We start from the raw sequence: 16,777 nt of genomic DNA on the forward strand, positions 1-16,777 counted from the left end.
GCCCCAGTAGATAGTTGTATGTCATAGCTGCACATCCTTCTAGTTGCTGTATGTGGGACACGGCCTAGGCCGGAGAAGCGGTGCGACAGTGCGCGCCGGCCCCGGCAGCCAGCAGCGGAGCGCGAGCACTTAACTGCTAAGCCGTGGGGCCAGCCCTCCCCGAGCTGTTTTTATCTCTGGTTTTCTCCTGCAAACTAGTCCGCCTACAATTCAGCCCACATCTTGAGTCTCCTCCCAATCGCCTATGACCAAAACCTCCAGGTGTTTGAGAGCACACTTTGGCTTGAATTTTTCCATGTTCTGTTGCAAATGAAGTCAGTACCTTTGGGAAGAGATTAAGAGCTATCTGTTTTAAGGACTGCCTTTCCCCTTAGGCCCAGTCTCGGAGCCAGGGTTTAGGAGCAGGAGGTGGAACAATGACAACTTCAGTGAGTCACATCCCTGCTGCACGGGCTGAGCAACAGCTGGTGGAGCCTGTAGCCACCTGAAGTCCTCTCAGCGTCTCTTCTCTGGCTTGAACCACCACTTCAGGAGCTGGGGTAAGCGTGCTTAGGACCCCCGTATTCTCAGCACTCCAGCCCAGGGTAGAGCCTCTGTTCCACGAGTGGGGCTGGGTGGAAGAAAGGAACCCCGCTCAGCCAGGATCGGCCTCAGTATCAGGCGGCTAGGGGCCGAGTGAGAATTGCTGACACCCTGCCCCTCCCACTGGGAGCCGCGGGAAGAGGAGGCCGTGTGTTCTTCTCGGTTCCAGCAGTCGGGAGTGGGGTGTCTGCCTTGCCAAGCTGGGAGGGTGAAGGGAGCAAGAGGTCTTGGTTGAAATAACACAGATTCTTGCCTTTCTTACTGAATTTTCGTCGATTTTCTTGAATAGATGTTTCTTCATTTGCTGTCTTCTTTTAGGACTGTTTCCAAGCCTTTAAATGGGTGCTTGCTTGTTTTAAAATAACTGTCATCAGTTTCCCTAGGGCGTGGGTCAGCCGAGCCCCCGCTGTCAGGCCGGTAGTCAGTCTCCCTGGTATCGTGCTTGCAACTCCTGTGAGTTTAAATTTATTTCAAGAAAAGTTAAGAAATTAAAAAAGCCCCAAGGAACTAGTGGCTAGGAACGAAGAGATCAATCACGAGGCGCCCTCGCGTCGCTGCTCGCTCCTCTCCCCGTCGTCCATGGCTGACAACGCCGGCGCTGCTGCGCCTCGGGACAGCCGCCCCCCGGGGGGAGGCACATCCGCCACAACAGGAAACAGCTGCTGGACCAGCCGGGCCTTTCAATGCCAGGGACTCGTTGGGGGCTGGTGCCGGGGTCTCTGGGCCGACCACGGCGAATGTCGGGCCGCGCGACTTCTGTGGGGTCAAAGTTGAGAGAAGTCCGCGAGGGCGAGCGAGGCGGGGAGGCCGGGCCGGCGAGCGCCACGTCCGCCTCCGGGTTTCGGTTTCTCGCCTCCATCTTGCCCGCGCTCTGCGAGCGCCGCGGAGGGAAGCCGGGAGGAGCGTCCCGCCGCGGGCAGGACGGTAAGTGCCGTGCGGCCCGCCGCTCCCGAGCGCGGGGGCCGGGACCCGCGCCGCGGTGGGCGTCCGGCCTGCGCGCTCCTCGCGGAGCCGGCCGGCGGGGGTGCGGGCGGGGGCGCGGGCCGCGCGGGGTGACTCAGTCTGTGGAGTCGGCCTCGGGGTTCCCTCCCCCGCCCCCCGACTGTCGGGGGCCGCCCGAGGCCGCGGGGACGCGGACCGCACAGCCCTGGGCCGACTCTAGCCGCAGAGGCGGGAGCAGGCCTGGGGCGGGGCCGCGTCCTGTCACCGAGGCCACCGTCGGGTCGCTCAGTCCCGGGGGTGGCTGCTCAGAAGGCTGGGCAGGTCGCTCCGGGCAGGGCGCCCCGCAGCGGGGCGCGCGCCTCGGGGCAGCCGGCCTGCGGGACTCGGCGCTCGCGGTCGCCCGGCCGGGTGGGGCAGGGCGGCTACTTCTCAAAGCAGGCATACATGTTTCGGCCAGTTGCCAGGAAAGCTTGCCTTGCAACGTTCGGAACGCTTGGCTGAGATTTTTGTAAAGCCTTGTAATAAACCTGTTTCTGCCCCGCTCTTTTCCCCCTTCAAAACGACTGGGAAGGGAAGATGATTTCAGGTTGTTCTTGCTTGATGCAGTCCCGATCTGACGGAAGGGCGTGTGCTTTTTTTAAATATTTACTGTGCAGTGTGCAGTGCCATAGAACAAAGGCCATTGAAATGGGGCCAATACTGTGTTGATTGAAGGGAACAGGAAGTAAGTTCGGCGACGCCAGGGCTCTCCGATATTTTCGTTTGTTGACTTTTGAACTTTGTCCCAGGAGAAGTGGTGCCAGAAGGGACAGCATTTCGGACATGTCCGAAATAAAAGCCCGGACAATCTAAAACCGAGCCTAGAGCGGCCTTGACCTGCTCTAGATAAGAAACTGCAGACGAGAGGAACAGAATGTTCGGTATTTTCCCTCTAAACAGTCTTACAAAAAACACCGTAGGAACAAAGAACTTGGCTCAGTGCCCCCCAGAAAAACCTCGGGTTTGGAAGGAAATTTTCAATGTGTTTGTCACACCGTTTTCATTTTTTATGTTAACCCTTGTTTTACTCATAGCTTCTGCGCTGGATGTCCTGCGTTTTCTAACGACCCCTGTCTTGCATCTGTTTATGACTGACACCGGCACTTCTTTAATCCTCTCGCACTGTCTTGCACCCGCCCTCGAAGGTGAATCCCCCTGCAGGTCCGCGGGGCTGGGCGCCCCTGCCTCCCGCCCCCCGGGAGTCCGGTGCGGCAGGGGTTGGGAGGGTCGTCGCCGGCCGTTTTTTGAGAGGTGGCAGGGCGTCTGTTGGAAGCTGTCACGCCCTGGCTCTCGGGGGGTGGAGTGGTGGGCACGGCGGCGGCGCCCTCTCGGTCTCGGCCGCCGCACGGAATTCCCCGGGGCGCCACGTGGGCCCTTTGCCCCCAGAGCGCCGAGTTTATTCGGGGAGACGTGCGGGCACGGAGGGTTCTGGAGCCTGAAGTCTTGTGTGGGCGGCGTGTTCCGGGCGGGCTGCCTGGAGGAGGAGGAACAGCACAGGGGCTCAGCTGGCAGAGGTTGCCGGACGCCTGCCGGGAGGCCACGCCTTGATGCCCGCCGCGTCCCGCCCGGAGTATCTCCACCCGGGGTTCCGCAGCGGCAGGTCCGATCGTGTCCGGCCGAGATCCAGCGGGCGGAGCCGGGCCTGCCCGGGCGTGAATATCCCAGCGCTCTGCCCGCCCCCTTCTCGACCGCGCCTGTGCCGGCGCCGCCCTGTCCCCCGTCCCGGCGGAGAAGCACTGAGGCTCCTGCCCTCGGCCCTGCAGCCTCCTGTGGACTCACCACGGCACTCCGAGTCGCCAGGATGTCGCTTTCTAAACCTCGGGGACGGACTCCGTATGGCTCTTTATCCTCGTAGGGCCGAAAGGCTAATTAGTGGACGGAAATGCCTCCTTTCCTTTAATTCAGTCCAGTCCTGCCAACATTTCTGAAGCGCCTCTGGGCCGGGCCGAGTTCTGCGTGCCGGGGTCGGAGAGACGGAGCCCACCTTGGTTCCCGCCCCGGAAGCTCGCGGGGTGCTTGGGGGAGACAAGTTACCCACGCAGGGAACTTGTATTCGGGCAGCCTGGGCAGCAGGAAGCCGGTTGGGCCAGGTTGGGGAAGTAGTGACAGGTCGGAGAGGGCAGCGTGTACTCACTTTGATCTCCTTACCATAAACGAGTGAGGTAAGAACACGGTTATTACTGCAATGGCCTGTTTCTCCTTTATAGTCAGCTCCTGTCACCTCTAGGAAGACTTCACAACCCGCGCCTCCTACGTGGGGTCCCTTCCTCTACCCTGTCCTGTCACCTGCTCACTGGCTGTCTTTGCACTTCAGCATAGGATTAACGCTCTGTATGGTAATTCTTTTTCTTCACAAACTTTTCAGTCAAGTTGTATTATAATTATCTGGGTTAAAATATATGCAAAGTAGAGAAAGCCCCCCGGGAGTCCATTCCCTGAGATAACCAAAGATTGCAGTGCAGTGTCTTTTTCAGACCTTTGCGCACTCAAATACAATCTTTTAAGTGTTTTTAAAAATATTTTGCTCTTTTTTTTTTCTTATTTTGTATGATGCTGTTTCTCCAATTATATTTCAGAACTGCTGTTTTTTTTCTCTTAGTGTCTCTGCTTTTCTCACATGTAATTTCACTCCCCTCTGGCATCAGTGTTTCTAATGAAAGATTTTTTTCTTCTAATGACCAGTTTTCTTGTTTTTAAGAATGTGTGTATCCACAATTTACATCTCATTCATCTGCTTGTTCTGATGCCTGGAATGTTTTTTCTCCCTCCTCAGTTCTGGGTTTAGAGAAATAATTCCTTCTTTGGCTCCATGCACATATGAATGAATGAATGAATATACATACGTATATATTCTTGAATCTTTTCTTTCCAGGTGAAATGACTTCCTTTCCCACACTTTGTACCTTGTTCCCTATTTATGTTCCTCTGATGGTCTCTGCTTTTAGCCACCTTGTCTCTATTTGGCCGTTTAAGTTTTTGTGCAAAACAAACAGCTTCTTCGTTATTTTCCTCTTATTTTAGATATTGGGTTGTCATCTTTGGTAATTCAGTACTTATGAAAGAACTAAGCTCCACCAATTTGATACCACATTTATCTGCGTATTGAAAATGGTTTGTCTTCTGCAGTGAACTCTTCAATTGGAGAAATGAGCCCATTGTTATTTATATCAAAATCTATATATCTCAGTTTTTCAATGTAATTGAAAAATCTTCTTGTACCTATTTGCTCCAAGGTTTAAAATGTTTCCCAGGGTAATGGCTTCCTTCTGTCACCTGATTTTACAAGTGGGAAGCAAAGCTTCCTTATCTACTTGTGAATTTCCTGAGTTTTTTTCTTGAACAACTTTTGGATCTTCCCTTTGGCTTATTTATCTTTTTTGTGGGGAGGCTTTACTTGAAGCTTTCAAAAATAGTTTCTGAAGTCAGTGATCTTTGTTTTAAAGAGTAGGCACGTGACAGGTCTTGCTAGAATAGCAAGCTAGAACCAGCAATCTGGTTCATTCACTATCTGGTGAATGAACCAGATTCCCTGCAAGTATTACCAAAGCTTGATGCAGAGTTGAATAAAACAGTTAGTTAATCCCTTCATTCAGCATTCACTGAGTCTGCTGCTTCCCCCTGGGTTGTCCCCAGGAATGTCAAGGAACTTAGAAAGAGGAACCAGGCAGGAGATCAGAAGCTGGGAACAGGTAAATAGATGCCAGAGATGGTGATGGGACTGAAGCAAACAGGGAATTTTTACTTTCTTCTTCATTCTCCGTTTTCCGCATTTTCCTGCAGCATGCAGGTAGTCTTTTTATAATTCGAAAAAAGAATGGCAGGGGCCGTCCCCATGGCATAGCGGTTAAGTGCGCACACTCCGCTGCTAGTGGGCCCGGATTCGGATCCCGGGTGTACACCGATGCACCAATTGCCAGGCCATGCTGTGGCGGTGTCCCATATAAAGTGGAGGAAGATAGGCACAGATGTTAGCCCAGGGCCTGTCTTCCTCAGCAAAAAGAGGAGGATTGGCGTGGGTGTTAGCTCAGGGCTGATCTTCCTCACCAAAAAAAAAAAAAAAAGAAAAAGAAAAAAAGGGATGGTATATAAAAGGAATTTAAGAGCTTTATATCCCTCGTATTATGCACAACTTCTGAATTTGAACATGGCTATCTCCCGATGGGCCAACCTTGGCCCTTTGGTTACAAGTGAATCCGTTGTATAAACTAAGCAAATATCCCTGCTAGGTTGAGGGTTTAATTCAAGCCAGGCTTGTATAGATGGGCTTCAGAGATGTCTGCTAAATTCTTTATTCTTTATTTGAGTGTGGCATAACTGGTAGTAAGCTATTCTCTGGGACAGATAGGGTTGTTTCTTGAGCCCTTTTGATTGCTTTGAAGAAAACCTCTAGGAGAAGGAATGTATCTTCCTGACTGCTGGCGCATGATGATAAACATCCAGTTCCTTTGAAGGTGACATCAAATGGTTCAGATACTGAAAAAGAAATGAGGCTAAGCCATAGCCCTCTCTTGGACTACTGGGAATTGAGATCTGGTCCCTGAATTTAGACTTTGCTGATGAATTAAAATTTGGAATCTTGCTTAAACTCAGACAGGTTAGCCTGCTGCTAGTTTCTTTTTTTTTTTGCCAAGGAAATCAAAGCCTCATAGGAAATTGATGAAAGCTGTGAATACCTCTCATTGTTCTCTGGCTTTTTCTCAAGAACATGAGTGAATACAGCAGTAGCTTATGGAAGATTAGTTGTGTATTAAACTTATACCATCTTATACAAAGTATTAGTAATTTTGAGGATGTCAGAGGACTGTCCTATTTGAGGAAAAAAACTTTAAATTTTAGGCTTTTGAGTCCATCCTAGGAGAATTATACTACACACAGAGGACTGGCCTAGAGGTTTGGCAAAAATGAAAAGTCTGACAGATAAATCTTAGAATTTTAGAAATTGTGATAGTGTAAAGGATAAAGATGTACCTTTTGCTAGAAGGCCAGGGGATGTCTGGTCATGTCATGAATAATGGATGTTTTCATCTGTACCAGATATTGCCAGATTGGTTATTGTGCTTGGGAACATGTTTATGCTTCAGCCGGAGTCCACGGTCTTCTAGGCTGTGTTTGAGTATGTATCTGCAGTATTCCAGGAGTCAGGAACCTAATAATGATCTATTATGACACACCTCATTTTAAATATTTGGAGTGGTGCAAAATGGCATTTCATGCACTGTCTTAGGTTTAAAATGCCTACAGTTGGAGGAAGAAAGATGGGTTCATTATATTAGCTGCTTGAATTGTTACACACACAGCCCGCATTGACAGGTTCTGTACACAAATGGAAGAAGTAGATTGTTATGTTCAGGGTGAATGCACTGAACTCCTGTGACATGGCCACATTCTCTTTTGTCCAGGATCATGTAACCCCTTCTCCTTTATCCTTTCAGAAACATCCGGGTTACTCTTTCCGGGGCTTCATGCTCGTATCTCAGTGGGGATTCCCAGACACCTGTAAGTTCCAGGTTTGCATGCTGCTTTCTAGAGCTGGCAAGGCAGGCTTCCCTCCATTGCTGCCCAGTTTTTTGTTTGTTTGTTTTGTTGTTTTGTGCTGAGGAAGATTAGCCCTGAGCTAACATCTGTGCCAGTCTTTCTCTACTTTATATGTGGGTCATTGCCACAGTGTAGCTGACAAGTGGTGTAGGTCCACGCCCAGGATCCAAACCCGTGAACCCGGGCCACCAAAGCAGAACGCGTGGAAGTTAACCACTATGCCATGGGGCTGGCACCCATTGCCACCCAGTTTTGTGGTGTTGCTGGGAAATTACATTTGCTTTCCTACTGTGGCTCAGCGGACATGACCTTGCTTCAGGTAGAGAAGCCGTACAAAGAATGGAATATTAAGTATGTTCTTGGACAGGTTAAGGTATGATGGGAACCAGTTATGCTGGCTGCCATGCTATTGACTACAGAGAACGTTATGCTTTGGATACCAGAGGGGTTGGAGGCAAAGTTGACATTCCATGAGAAAAATTGAGAGGCCTGACTAAAGTTAACCAAGTTTTACTGTCACCTGTTGGGACCAATGCTGGGTGCCAGGGAGGTATGTACGTAGTACGGTGGTAGTACAGAGGAGTTAGTGACTAAGTCTGTGTGGGCTCTTCGCAGGAAAGCTTTACACAGTAGGAGAGGCTTCAGCTGGCCCTGAAAGCAAAGAAGGGTTTTGCTAGGCAGGTAAGTGGAGGAGGGTAATCCGGGCAAAGGCACAGAGGCATGGGAAAGAACTCCTTCTTGAGGTTTGGTTGAAGCCAAATGTGCGTGGTGTGTGTTAATGAGAGATGAGGGGAGGCGCTGGACCACAAGGGGCCTTGAATGCAAAGAAAATTGGAGCCTGCAATGGGAGATGAGGAATCACTGGAAAGTGTGAATTAGGAAAGTGAACTTGGTTCAAGCGTGAACTTCAGAAAGTCATTCTGATAGGAGATGGATTTGGAGAGGGTGAGGCCACTGGCAGGGGGGACAGAAAGGCCAGAGGAGGAGTCAGGTGAGGGATGGATGCTAGGGCACAGCAGCACTGAAGGGGCAGGTGCAGAAAGAGGGTGCTGAGGAGTGGGAGAGGGCTAGAGGGGGACTGCGGAGGATACCGTGGTGTGAGGTCAGCCAAAGGAGAGGGGTTTCAAGTAGGAGGTAGTCAGCAGCATCAGATGGGGTAGACTTCTACCCAGAAATAAAACTGAAACTGATCTTGGGTTAGGTTTTAGTTGCTCTGCTAGTGGAGGCCAGGGGCAGTTTAATATGCAGATTTTATGTGGCTGTGGAAAAGAGGGGGAGGCATAGTCATCAGATTAGAATTTGCCTGTGAGAAAAGAAAAGGGGAATTCCTTAAAAATTGTAGAAAACACAGATGCCAGTTTCGTCAGGCTAGGGAGGATGAACAACTGAAACAGTGGAGTGCAATGAAACTAACAATACTGGTCAGTCAGGAGGACTGGGTATTTGAAAGCAGGAAAGAAAAAGGTGTGGGCTTGGATAGCCCTTGGTTCCTTACCCGACCGAGGTGAGGCAGGTGACTCCAGAGGAGGTGAGCGCGGTGCTGAGTGAGGCAGCTCAGGCAGGGGCGCTGGTGAGAGATGGCACCGTCCTTTCACAGAGCCCTGAAGAACTTGTTCCACCTGCCACCCCTTCTGTGGGTCCTCCACCCCTTCTTTCAAATCATGTTAAATAAAATGTGACCTCCTCTTTTTGAGGATAACTTGGGGATGCCTCTAGGCTTTCTTGTTCTAAGGTTTGTCTATATATACACCAAGGGAGCTCTAAAAAGTATTTTGGATGCAATAAGATAGTCTCTGTATGTCATGCTTGGGGTTTTTCCCCACACCACTATTTCCTTTATACCGTATGTGTTAACTAGTAAAGGCTGAGTGCATAAGAGATAGAAACTAATTTTTCAATTTAAAACTTAGAGGGTTTCCTTTTGGTTTATTGTTGTTTTCTAATTTTATTGTATTGTGGTCGGAGAATGTGGTATAAGGTGTGTTTCTTTTAGTGTCTGTATAGCTGCTGCCCAGCTTATGAAGTAAAATATTACAAATTCAGTCATTTCCCGTCTGTATTTTTATCTAGTCACATTTCATTCATCCTGTAATGGAAACTACTTTTCTGAATTCGGTATTTATTATTATTATGTATGTTTTAATATTTTCACTATGCGCACACAATATATATATATCCCTAAGTAATGTATGATATTATTTTTAACATTTAGGATTTTAATGTAAATTAATCATATAGTATGTATGCTTTAGCAATTTGCTTTTTGCCTCAGCAAAAATATTTGTTGTTGGGGCCAGCCCGGTGGTGTAGTGGTTAAGTTCACGCACTCTGCTTTGGCACCCCAGGGTTCACAGGTTTGGATCCTGGGCGTACACCTATGCACTGCTTGTCAAGCCATGCTGTGGCAGGTGTCCCACGTATAAAGTAGAGGAAGATGGGCACAGATGTTAGCTCAGGGCCAGTCGTCCTCAGGAAAAAGAGGAGGATTGGCAATGGATGTTAGTTCAGGGCTAATCTTCCTCACCAAAACAAAACAAAACAAAACAAAACAAAACAAAACAAATATATATACATGTATTTCTTGTTTTTTGTTTGTTTGAGATTCATGTAGTTCTAGTTCATTCATTTTCAGGGCTGTGTAGTATTTCATTAAAGGACTATTAACATTTTATTTAGTCTCTTATTGATAGACTTTTAGATGGTTTCTATTTTTTTTGCTGTAACATCCACAGCTGCTGGGAATGTGGTGTACGTTGGTATGCCTTGGTGTACCTGTCTCAAGAGTTTTTTAAGGATGTTTACTTAGGAATGAAATTTTCATGGCATGGAGTAATGTATGTTTTCGTCTTTACCAGATGTTGCCAAATTGTTCTTCAAAGTGGCTGTACTAATTTATAATTCCTCCAGTACTGTATAAGATTTCATATTTCTCTTTATTTTCTCTGACATTTGGTGACAGATGTTAGTATTTGACTGATGTGAAATAATATCTCGTTGTAGTTTAAATTTGCATTTCTCTGACTGCTGTTGTGGTTCGAACATCTTTTCATATAGTGGCTATTTGGGGTTGTTTCTTCTGGGAACTGCCTGTTGCCTATTTTTCCCTTGGTTTGCTTATCTTACAGTTACTGATTTACAGAAATGCTTTCTATATTCTGGATACTAATTCTTTGTTAACTAAAAATGATACATTTGCCTTCTCAATCTGTGCTTTATCTTTTTTCCATTTTTAAAAGGATGTGTGCTTTTTTTTGTCTCATGAATTCTTTTTGTATTTGGAGGTTATAATAAAATTCTTGTAGATTTTCTTCTAGAATTTTATGTCTGGGACTTTGGTATGCATGGAATTGACTCATATATGGTGTGAGGAAAGGATCTCAGTTTACCCCTGTTATATTTGGATAACCAGTTGTCTCAGCACCATTTCTGGACGTTAGTGTCCTTTCTCTGTTGATTTGAAGGCCACCTCAATCATCTGTGTGTGGACTGATTTTTGAGCTCTCATCTGTGTATTGGTTGTTTTATTATCTATCCCTGTGCCAAATTGCTATGCATTTGTATTTAATCTTGATACTTGGTTAGGCAACTTGTCTAACTGGTTGTTCTTCTTAAAACTTGTATTGGCTATTCTTGGTCCTTTTCCTCTTTCATATAAATTTAAAGGCAGCTTGCCATGGTCTGTGCAAATTTTGGGGGGGTTTTGATTGGACTTATATTAAATTTATAAATTCATTTGAGAATTGATATCTTCATGATATTGAGTCTCCTGTCGGTGATTATAGTATGTTTCTTCAGTTATCTGTCTTTACTGAAGTCTTCAATAAAGTTTTATAATTTCTTCTTTAAATGTCTTGTGCGTCTTTTGTTAGACTTATTCTATGTACCTTATAGATTTTGTTGCTATTGTAAATAGTATCTTTTTGAAATTTATGTTTTCTTCCTGTTTATTGTTAATGTATAGAAATGTAGGGGGCCGGCCTGGTGGCGCAAGCGGTTAAGTGCGCATGCTCCCTGTGGCGGCCCAGGGTTCGCTGCTTCGGATCCTGGGCACGCACTGATGCACCACTTGGCAAGCCATGCTGTGGCGGCATCCCATACAAAGTGGAGGAAGATGGGCACGGATGTTAGCCCAGGGCCGGTCTTCCTCGGCAAAAAAAAGAGGAGGGTTGGCAGATGTTAGCATGGGGCTGATCTTCCTCACCAAAAAAAAAAAAAAAAAAAAAGTAATTGACTTTTATTTATTGATCTGTATCTCAAAACCTTAACCTCTTATTAATTGTAGCATTTTGTCTGTTGATATTCTTGGGTTCCCTTTGTAGAAAATCTTGTTGCCTGTGAATAATGATAGTTATTTCTTTGATTCCAATGCTTATACTCTACTGTTAAGTCTTTTCTTATTTTACTGTCTAGTTCTGTCCTCCAGGACAATGCTGAATGGAAGGGATGATCATGCACATCTTTGTCTCAAGCCTGATTTTTTTTTTTCTTTTTAGCGTTCATAGCAGCTTCATTTATTATAGCAAAAACTGAAAACGAACAATGTCCATCAGCTGGCAAATGTATAAATGATACAATGAAAACATCACTTAGCAAGAAGAAGAAGTGAAGTCTTAATATGTGCAACGACATGGGTGAATCTCAAAATCATTATGTTGAACCAAAGTAGCCAAATGCAAGAGAGTACATACTATATGATTTCACCTATATGACATTCTAAAAAAGACAAATCTAATGTATTATTTCAGAGAGCAGATCAGATGTTTCCTGGGACTGGGGTTAGCAGGGGTTACTGGAATGGTGCATAAGAACTTTTTATGTTCATGGAAATGTTCTGTATCTTGATTGTGGTGGTGGCTACATAGGTATATAAATTTGTCAAAATTGATTGAACCTTATACTTAAAATGGGTGCATTTAATTATATGTAAACTGTACCTCAGTAAAGTTGATTTAAAGAAATATTTTTAAAATGAAGTTATAGCATCTCTAAAATGACAATATGGATAAACCAGAAATTAAATTTGACTTCATAAAAATATTTGCATATAGACTTTTAGAATATGTTGATGTGTAAAGAGGTCTGTATAACAGAAATAAATCTGAGGTTCGTCACAATTGGCAACACAATTAAGAAAGAATTACCATTTAAAAAATCTCTTAAGATAGATGCCCCTTATCTTGCTGTAGCTTCACAATCATTATGCAGTCAAGGAACATATTCTGATACTTGTATTACTAACAAATATAATTAGAAAGGTAATTATGCTATTAAACATCACGTGGTGGATTCCAAAGCAATAGCATTAGAGAGAGAACTAGAGAGAGAGAGAGAGAGAATGTGGATGTGTGTGTGTGTATTTGTGGGGGAGAAGGAGATTGGAAACTATCTATCTGCTTTGGTCATTATCTTATTACAAATTTTACCATTAACTAGATGTTCTGCACTTTTTCCTATTCTGTGATACAGATTATTGTTTTCAAATGTCAAGCCTGATTTTTTTAAGGAAATGCTTCTAACATGTCCCTGTTAGGTATAATATTTGCTGTGGGCTTTTCTCTTTTTCTTGTGATTACTGTTTAACTGTTTATAAATTGCTGTCTCATAAGTCCCTTGCTTTTAATCCATAGGTCAGTTTTTTAGAGAACTCACATCTTTGTTACATTGAATCCCCCTATTCATGAAAAAGGTAAAGCTCTCCATTTATCTAGGTCTTTATTAATGTCTTTCCAATAGTAGTTTATAGTTGTTTTTTTCTGTTAATGTCTTGTGAATCTTTTGTTAGACTCATTCCTACATATTATCTATTTTGATGCTATTGTATATGGTAAATCTTAAAACAACTGGCACTGGTTTTTAGCTGTTTTTTTCTTTTTGGCTCCCTACAGTTTTACTTACTTTCTTACATGCTCAGCTGTGTATTTGAGCAAATATTTTTTATGTTTTATTTAGCATCTCAGTGTGTATTATAGCCAGAGTTTTTTCAGATTATCTACTGCAGGGTTTCTCAATCTTGGCACTGGTTATGATGACCAAAAAACGTCTCCAGACATTGTCACATGTCTTCTGAGGGGCAGACTGCCCTTGATTAACAACCATTGATTTGGCCTATTACATTACAGAAATTTCCCTTCTCTTCTGGAACGTTTGTTGTCGGTTTTTTTTTTTTTTTGAGGAAGATTGGCCCTGAGCTAACGTTGATACCGCTCAAGGGCTCAATCTGCTCCCCGCAAGACAAAAGGCCAAGCAGGCGGTGGTGGAGAAAGAACTGTAACAAGGGATAAGCTCACATATCAAACTCATCCTAAAGGGGAACTGGTTTGGAAAGGACTTATATCAGGCAGCGGGGTTGGGGAGGGGCTCAGAAATGTCAGGTGATGGAGAGCGCAGAACGTTGGGCACTTCTCCTTAGCAGATCTGCTGAATGCGGCATTCCTGAGGAATCAGAGCGAACCTCAGTTACTTCTTTGTCTGGGACAGGAGGAACATTTCAGGCAGAGGACAGGTTATTCTTTCTACCAGTCACAGAGTAGCTTGCCTCTGTGCAGTTCTAAGCGTTTTTCCAAAGCACATTGTGAGAATAAGACAGGGAGGGGAGCGTGTGGCCTTGGGGGCTGAAGTTCAAAGAGTGTTCTGCGCAGGGGCAACTGCTTAGTGCTCCTGCGAGAGGCTTCGTCAGGCTTAGTCAGGCTTCGTCAGGCGGAGGGCTGTCAGCAGGCTGCTCTCCATCAGCGGTCCTCCTGCTGTTCTGCAAGGCAAGCTCAGAGACTTTAGTGACTTTGTTTTCCAGGTTAATCTTGTAGGCGCAGGCACGGTTTCATCCTAATCCAGGGAAACTTGAACTCCTTCATCCTCGGTTTCAACATCTGTTGCCAATCTTCCTCTTTTTCTTTTTTTCTCCCAAAGCCCCAGTACACAGTTGTATATCCTAGTTGTAGGTCCTTCTAGTTCTTCTATGTGGGACGCTGCCTCAGCATGGCTTGATGAGCAGTGAGTAGGTCAGCGCCCGGGATCCCAACCCGCGAACCCCTGCGAAGAGGAACGTGTGAATTTAACTGCTATGCCACCGGGCTGGCCCCTTGAATGTTTTAAGATACTTATTTTCAGCTCTTTCAGATGTAGGTTCCTAGGATGTGAATTTTCTTTGTTTTGTCTACCGTCAGGGTGATTTTTATTTCTGTGCATGGTAATTTTTAAGCATGAGCTGACCTCCAGTGGAATGAGTCTCACGTGCCCTGGGTTGTGCAGGTGGACTTATGGGGTGGTTTTGAGCTTGCCGCTGAAGACCTTGTGGGCTTCCCTAGTCTCAGAGTAATCTTTATGTTAATTTCTTGGTTTGGGTTTAAAGGAAACTCCAACACAGTAGTGATTATTTGGACCCTAACCCTGCCCCTCCTCTCCAGGACCTCCTATTCCAACCACAGCAGCTGACTTTTTCTCTCTTACATTGGTCAGTCACAGGAGATTTTGTGTGTGTGTGTGTGTGTGAGGAAGATCAGCCCTGAGCTAACATCCATGCCAATCCTCCTCTTTTTGCTGAGGAAGACTGGCCCTGAGCTAACATCCACAAATATGTGGCAATAGTTAGCAACTTGCATTTGGGTTGTTTCCAATTATTTTTTGCTAAGATTAGCTTTTAACTTGAATTATTTTCTGATACAAACAGACAAGGTACTCTCCCAGAACACAAAAACTTACTTAACGTAAAACATAGCTATGAAACTTTAGACTAGATAGTAACTGCCATTTGCAACTTAAATTTTGAAAGAAAATAGGTTAAGTTCCAATGGAAGAAATTAAGAATACATCCATGGCATGACCTCTCCACCACTCCCACCCAAGTCCCACCCCAGGAGTGGGATTTTTTCCTGGATCTTCTGTTCCACTGCCTTCCTTCCACTGACACCATCAGGGACTCGGGTGATAACTGCTGCCCTATAGCAGTATCGAGAGTCAGGGCTCCCAGTCACCTCCCTGAAGAGGTGATCAAAACTTGACAAGACCTTGTTCAGCTGTGGTGGCAGGTCCTAATTCATGATGAAGCTATGAAAAGGCCTGGGACTTTGGGAGGATGGCAGCAGGGGTATCTGCTTATAGGTGTGAATAGGAGAACAACTGGAAAAAGGGCTGGAGTAGGGACAGAAACCTCTTTTCTCCCATCATTTTTGAAACCCTACAGAGGGTCCCTTTTGCCAAGACCAATATTTTTTCAAGCCTACCTGGGAGAGGTTCCCTAAAGTGGTGTTAGCCACTATGACAACAGTGTCTCTCGTTTGTTCACTGGCTGAGTCATTGGGATTTTCCTCTTCCTCCCACAAGGGTCATTGATTTGCCACTTAGTCATTAACCCTGACTTTGGTTTCCCCTGACCTTACTTTCCGTTCTGTAAAGTCTGATGAAGAATGTGGGATTTTTTGGAATAATTTTCTTCTCGTTTTCTTTTCTTTAAAAGTAGGTTATTGTCTTTGTCTCTTGTGTTTTGGATCAGTTGCTTTGTCTGCTGAGGATCCCTTTCTGTAGACTTAACAATATGAATGTAATCTGCTAGGTCAGAGAGAACAGCAAGAAAGAAAGAGCCTTCGAATTTTAGCCATAAGGTACTTTGATAAGAGGATTTTTAAAAATTCCCTTTTAACCACAGAACTCCCCCATCGGAAAGGATTCTGAAAGAAATGAAGAAAACCATCAGAAATGAAGTCAGTAGCCTCAAGGCCTTCTGTTGACCAGGCTGGAGTTTTGTTACTACACTTCTTTGGAATGACGTCAGGATTGTCCATTGTCCATCCATAAAAATCAGGATGTCTGCTGAGGTCATCCATCAGGTCGAAGAGGCACTTGACGACGAGGAGAAGGAGATGCTTCTTTTTTTGTGCCGGGATGTTGCTGAAGATGGGGCTCCGCTTAATGTCAGGGATCTTCTAGATATTTTAAGCGAGAGAGGAAAGCTGTCTGTTGTTGGCTTGGCTGAGCTGCTCTACAGAGTTAAGCGGTTTGACTTGCTCAAGCGGATCTTGAAGATGGACAAAACGGCGGTGGAGGCCCACCTGCTCAGGCACCCTCGGCTTGTTTCGGACTATAGGTAATTCATCAGCCTCCCGAGGCTGGACTGGTGGGAGGGAGAGAAGTGGTATAGGCTCCTGAACCATAGAAACAAGAACAGTAAGAAAAGCAGCCTCATTATTTTCTCTGTCTGCTGATCCAGCTGCCATACGATGTTACTTCATTCCTTTGAACTCCTTGAATTCTTAGACTGTGTTTGCTTCACGTAATTGGGTAGAAGATCGTAATGAAAGTGGATGGGCTGGATGGTGTGTGTTTGCCTGACGGAGAGAGAGAGGAACGACTAAGAGCTAATCGTTCTTGCCAGCCTCTGACTGTGAGATCCACAGTGGTCCCTGCTAGCTTGATCTTCTGTGATGTCAGACCCCTGGCGGTTTCTGCTATGAGAAAGGAAATAACAAGTCTGATAGTGATCTTCCTGATGTCTGTAGAACTCTGTGATCCCTCCTGAATCTGTCCTCTGCTGAGCAGTTAGTGGGGTAGGCTCTATTTCTATGAGTTTCTGTGAGGTCCCTGCTCCCAGAGGCTCTGGGAGCACAAATGGAACACCTCTTCACTTAACAACCCCTAGCCCCCTTTAGTTCAGACAGCCTTGAGTTGTTCCTTCCTCCTGTTCACACAG

At 45.6% G+C, this 16,777-nt stretch overlaps 1 protein-coding gene across 6 annotated transcripts in view; it reads left to right on the plus strand.

The window, feature by feature from the left end:
* Positions 1-206: 206 nt before the first annotated feature.
* Positions 207-16,777, plus strand: part of CFLAR (CASP8 and FADD like apoptosis regulator) — a 42,311-nt gene continuing 25,740 nt past the window's right edge. Inside the window, exons 1-2 of one of the 6 annotated variants that reach the window (XM_058549577.1) lie at positions 207-539; positions 15,737-16,174. In XM_058549577.1, the coding sequence (XP_058405560.1) occupies positions 15,894-16,174 (281 nt within the window). In that variant the 5' untranslated portion in view covers positions 207-539; positions 15,737-15,893. Of the gene's footprint in view, positions 540-1,293; positions 1,507-3,122; positions 3,726-3,748; positions 3,900-15,736; positions 16,175-16,777 lie in introns of those variants that run through there. The other 5 variants (XM_058549581.1, XM_058549578.1, XM_058549579.1 and 2 more) reach the window with 5 other exon arrangements.

Source organism: Diceros bicornis, chromosome 10 (genome assembly GCF_020826845.1).
Source record: "Diceros bicornis minor isolate mBicDic1 chromosome 10, mDicBic1.mat.cur, whole genome shotgun sequence".
Taxonomy (NCBI): Eukaryota; Metazoa; Chordata; class Mammalia; order Perissodactyla; family Rhinocerotidae; genus Diceros; species Diceros bicornis.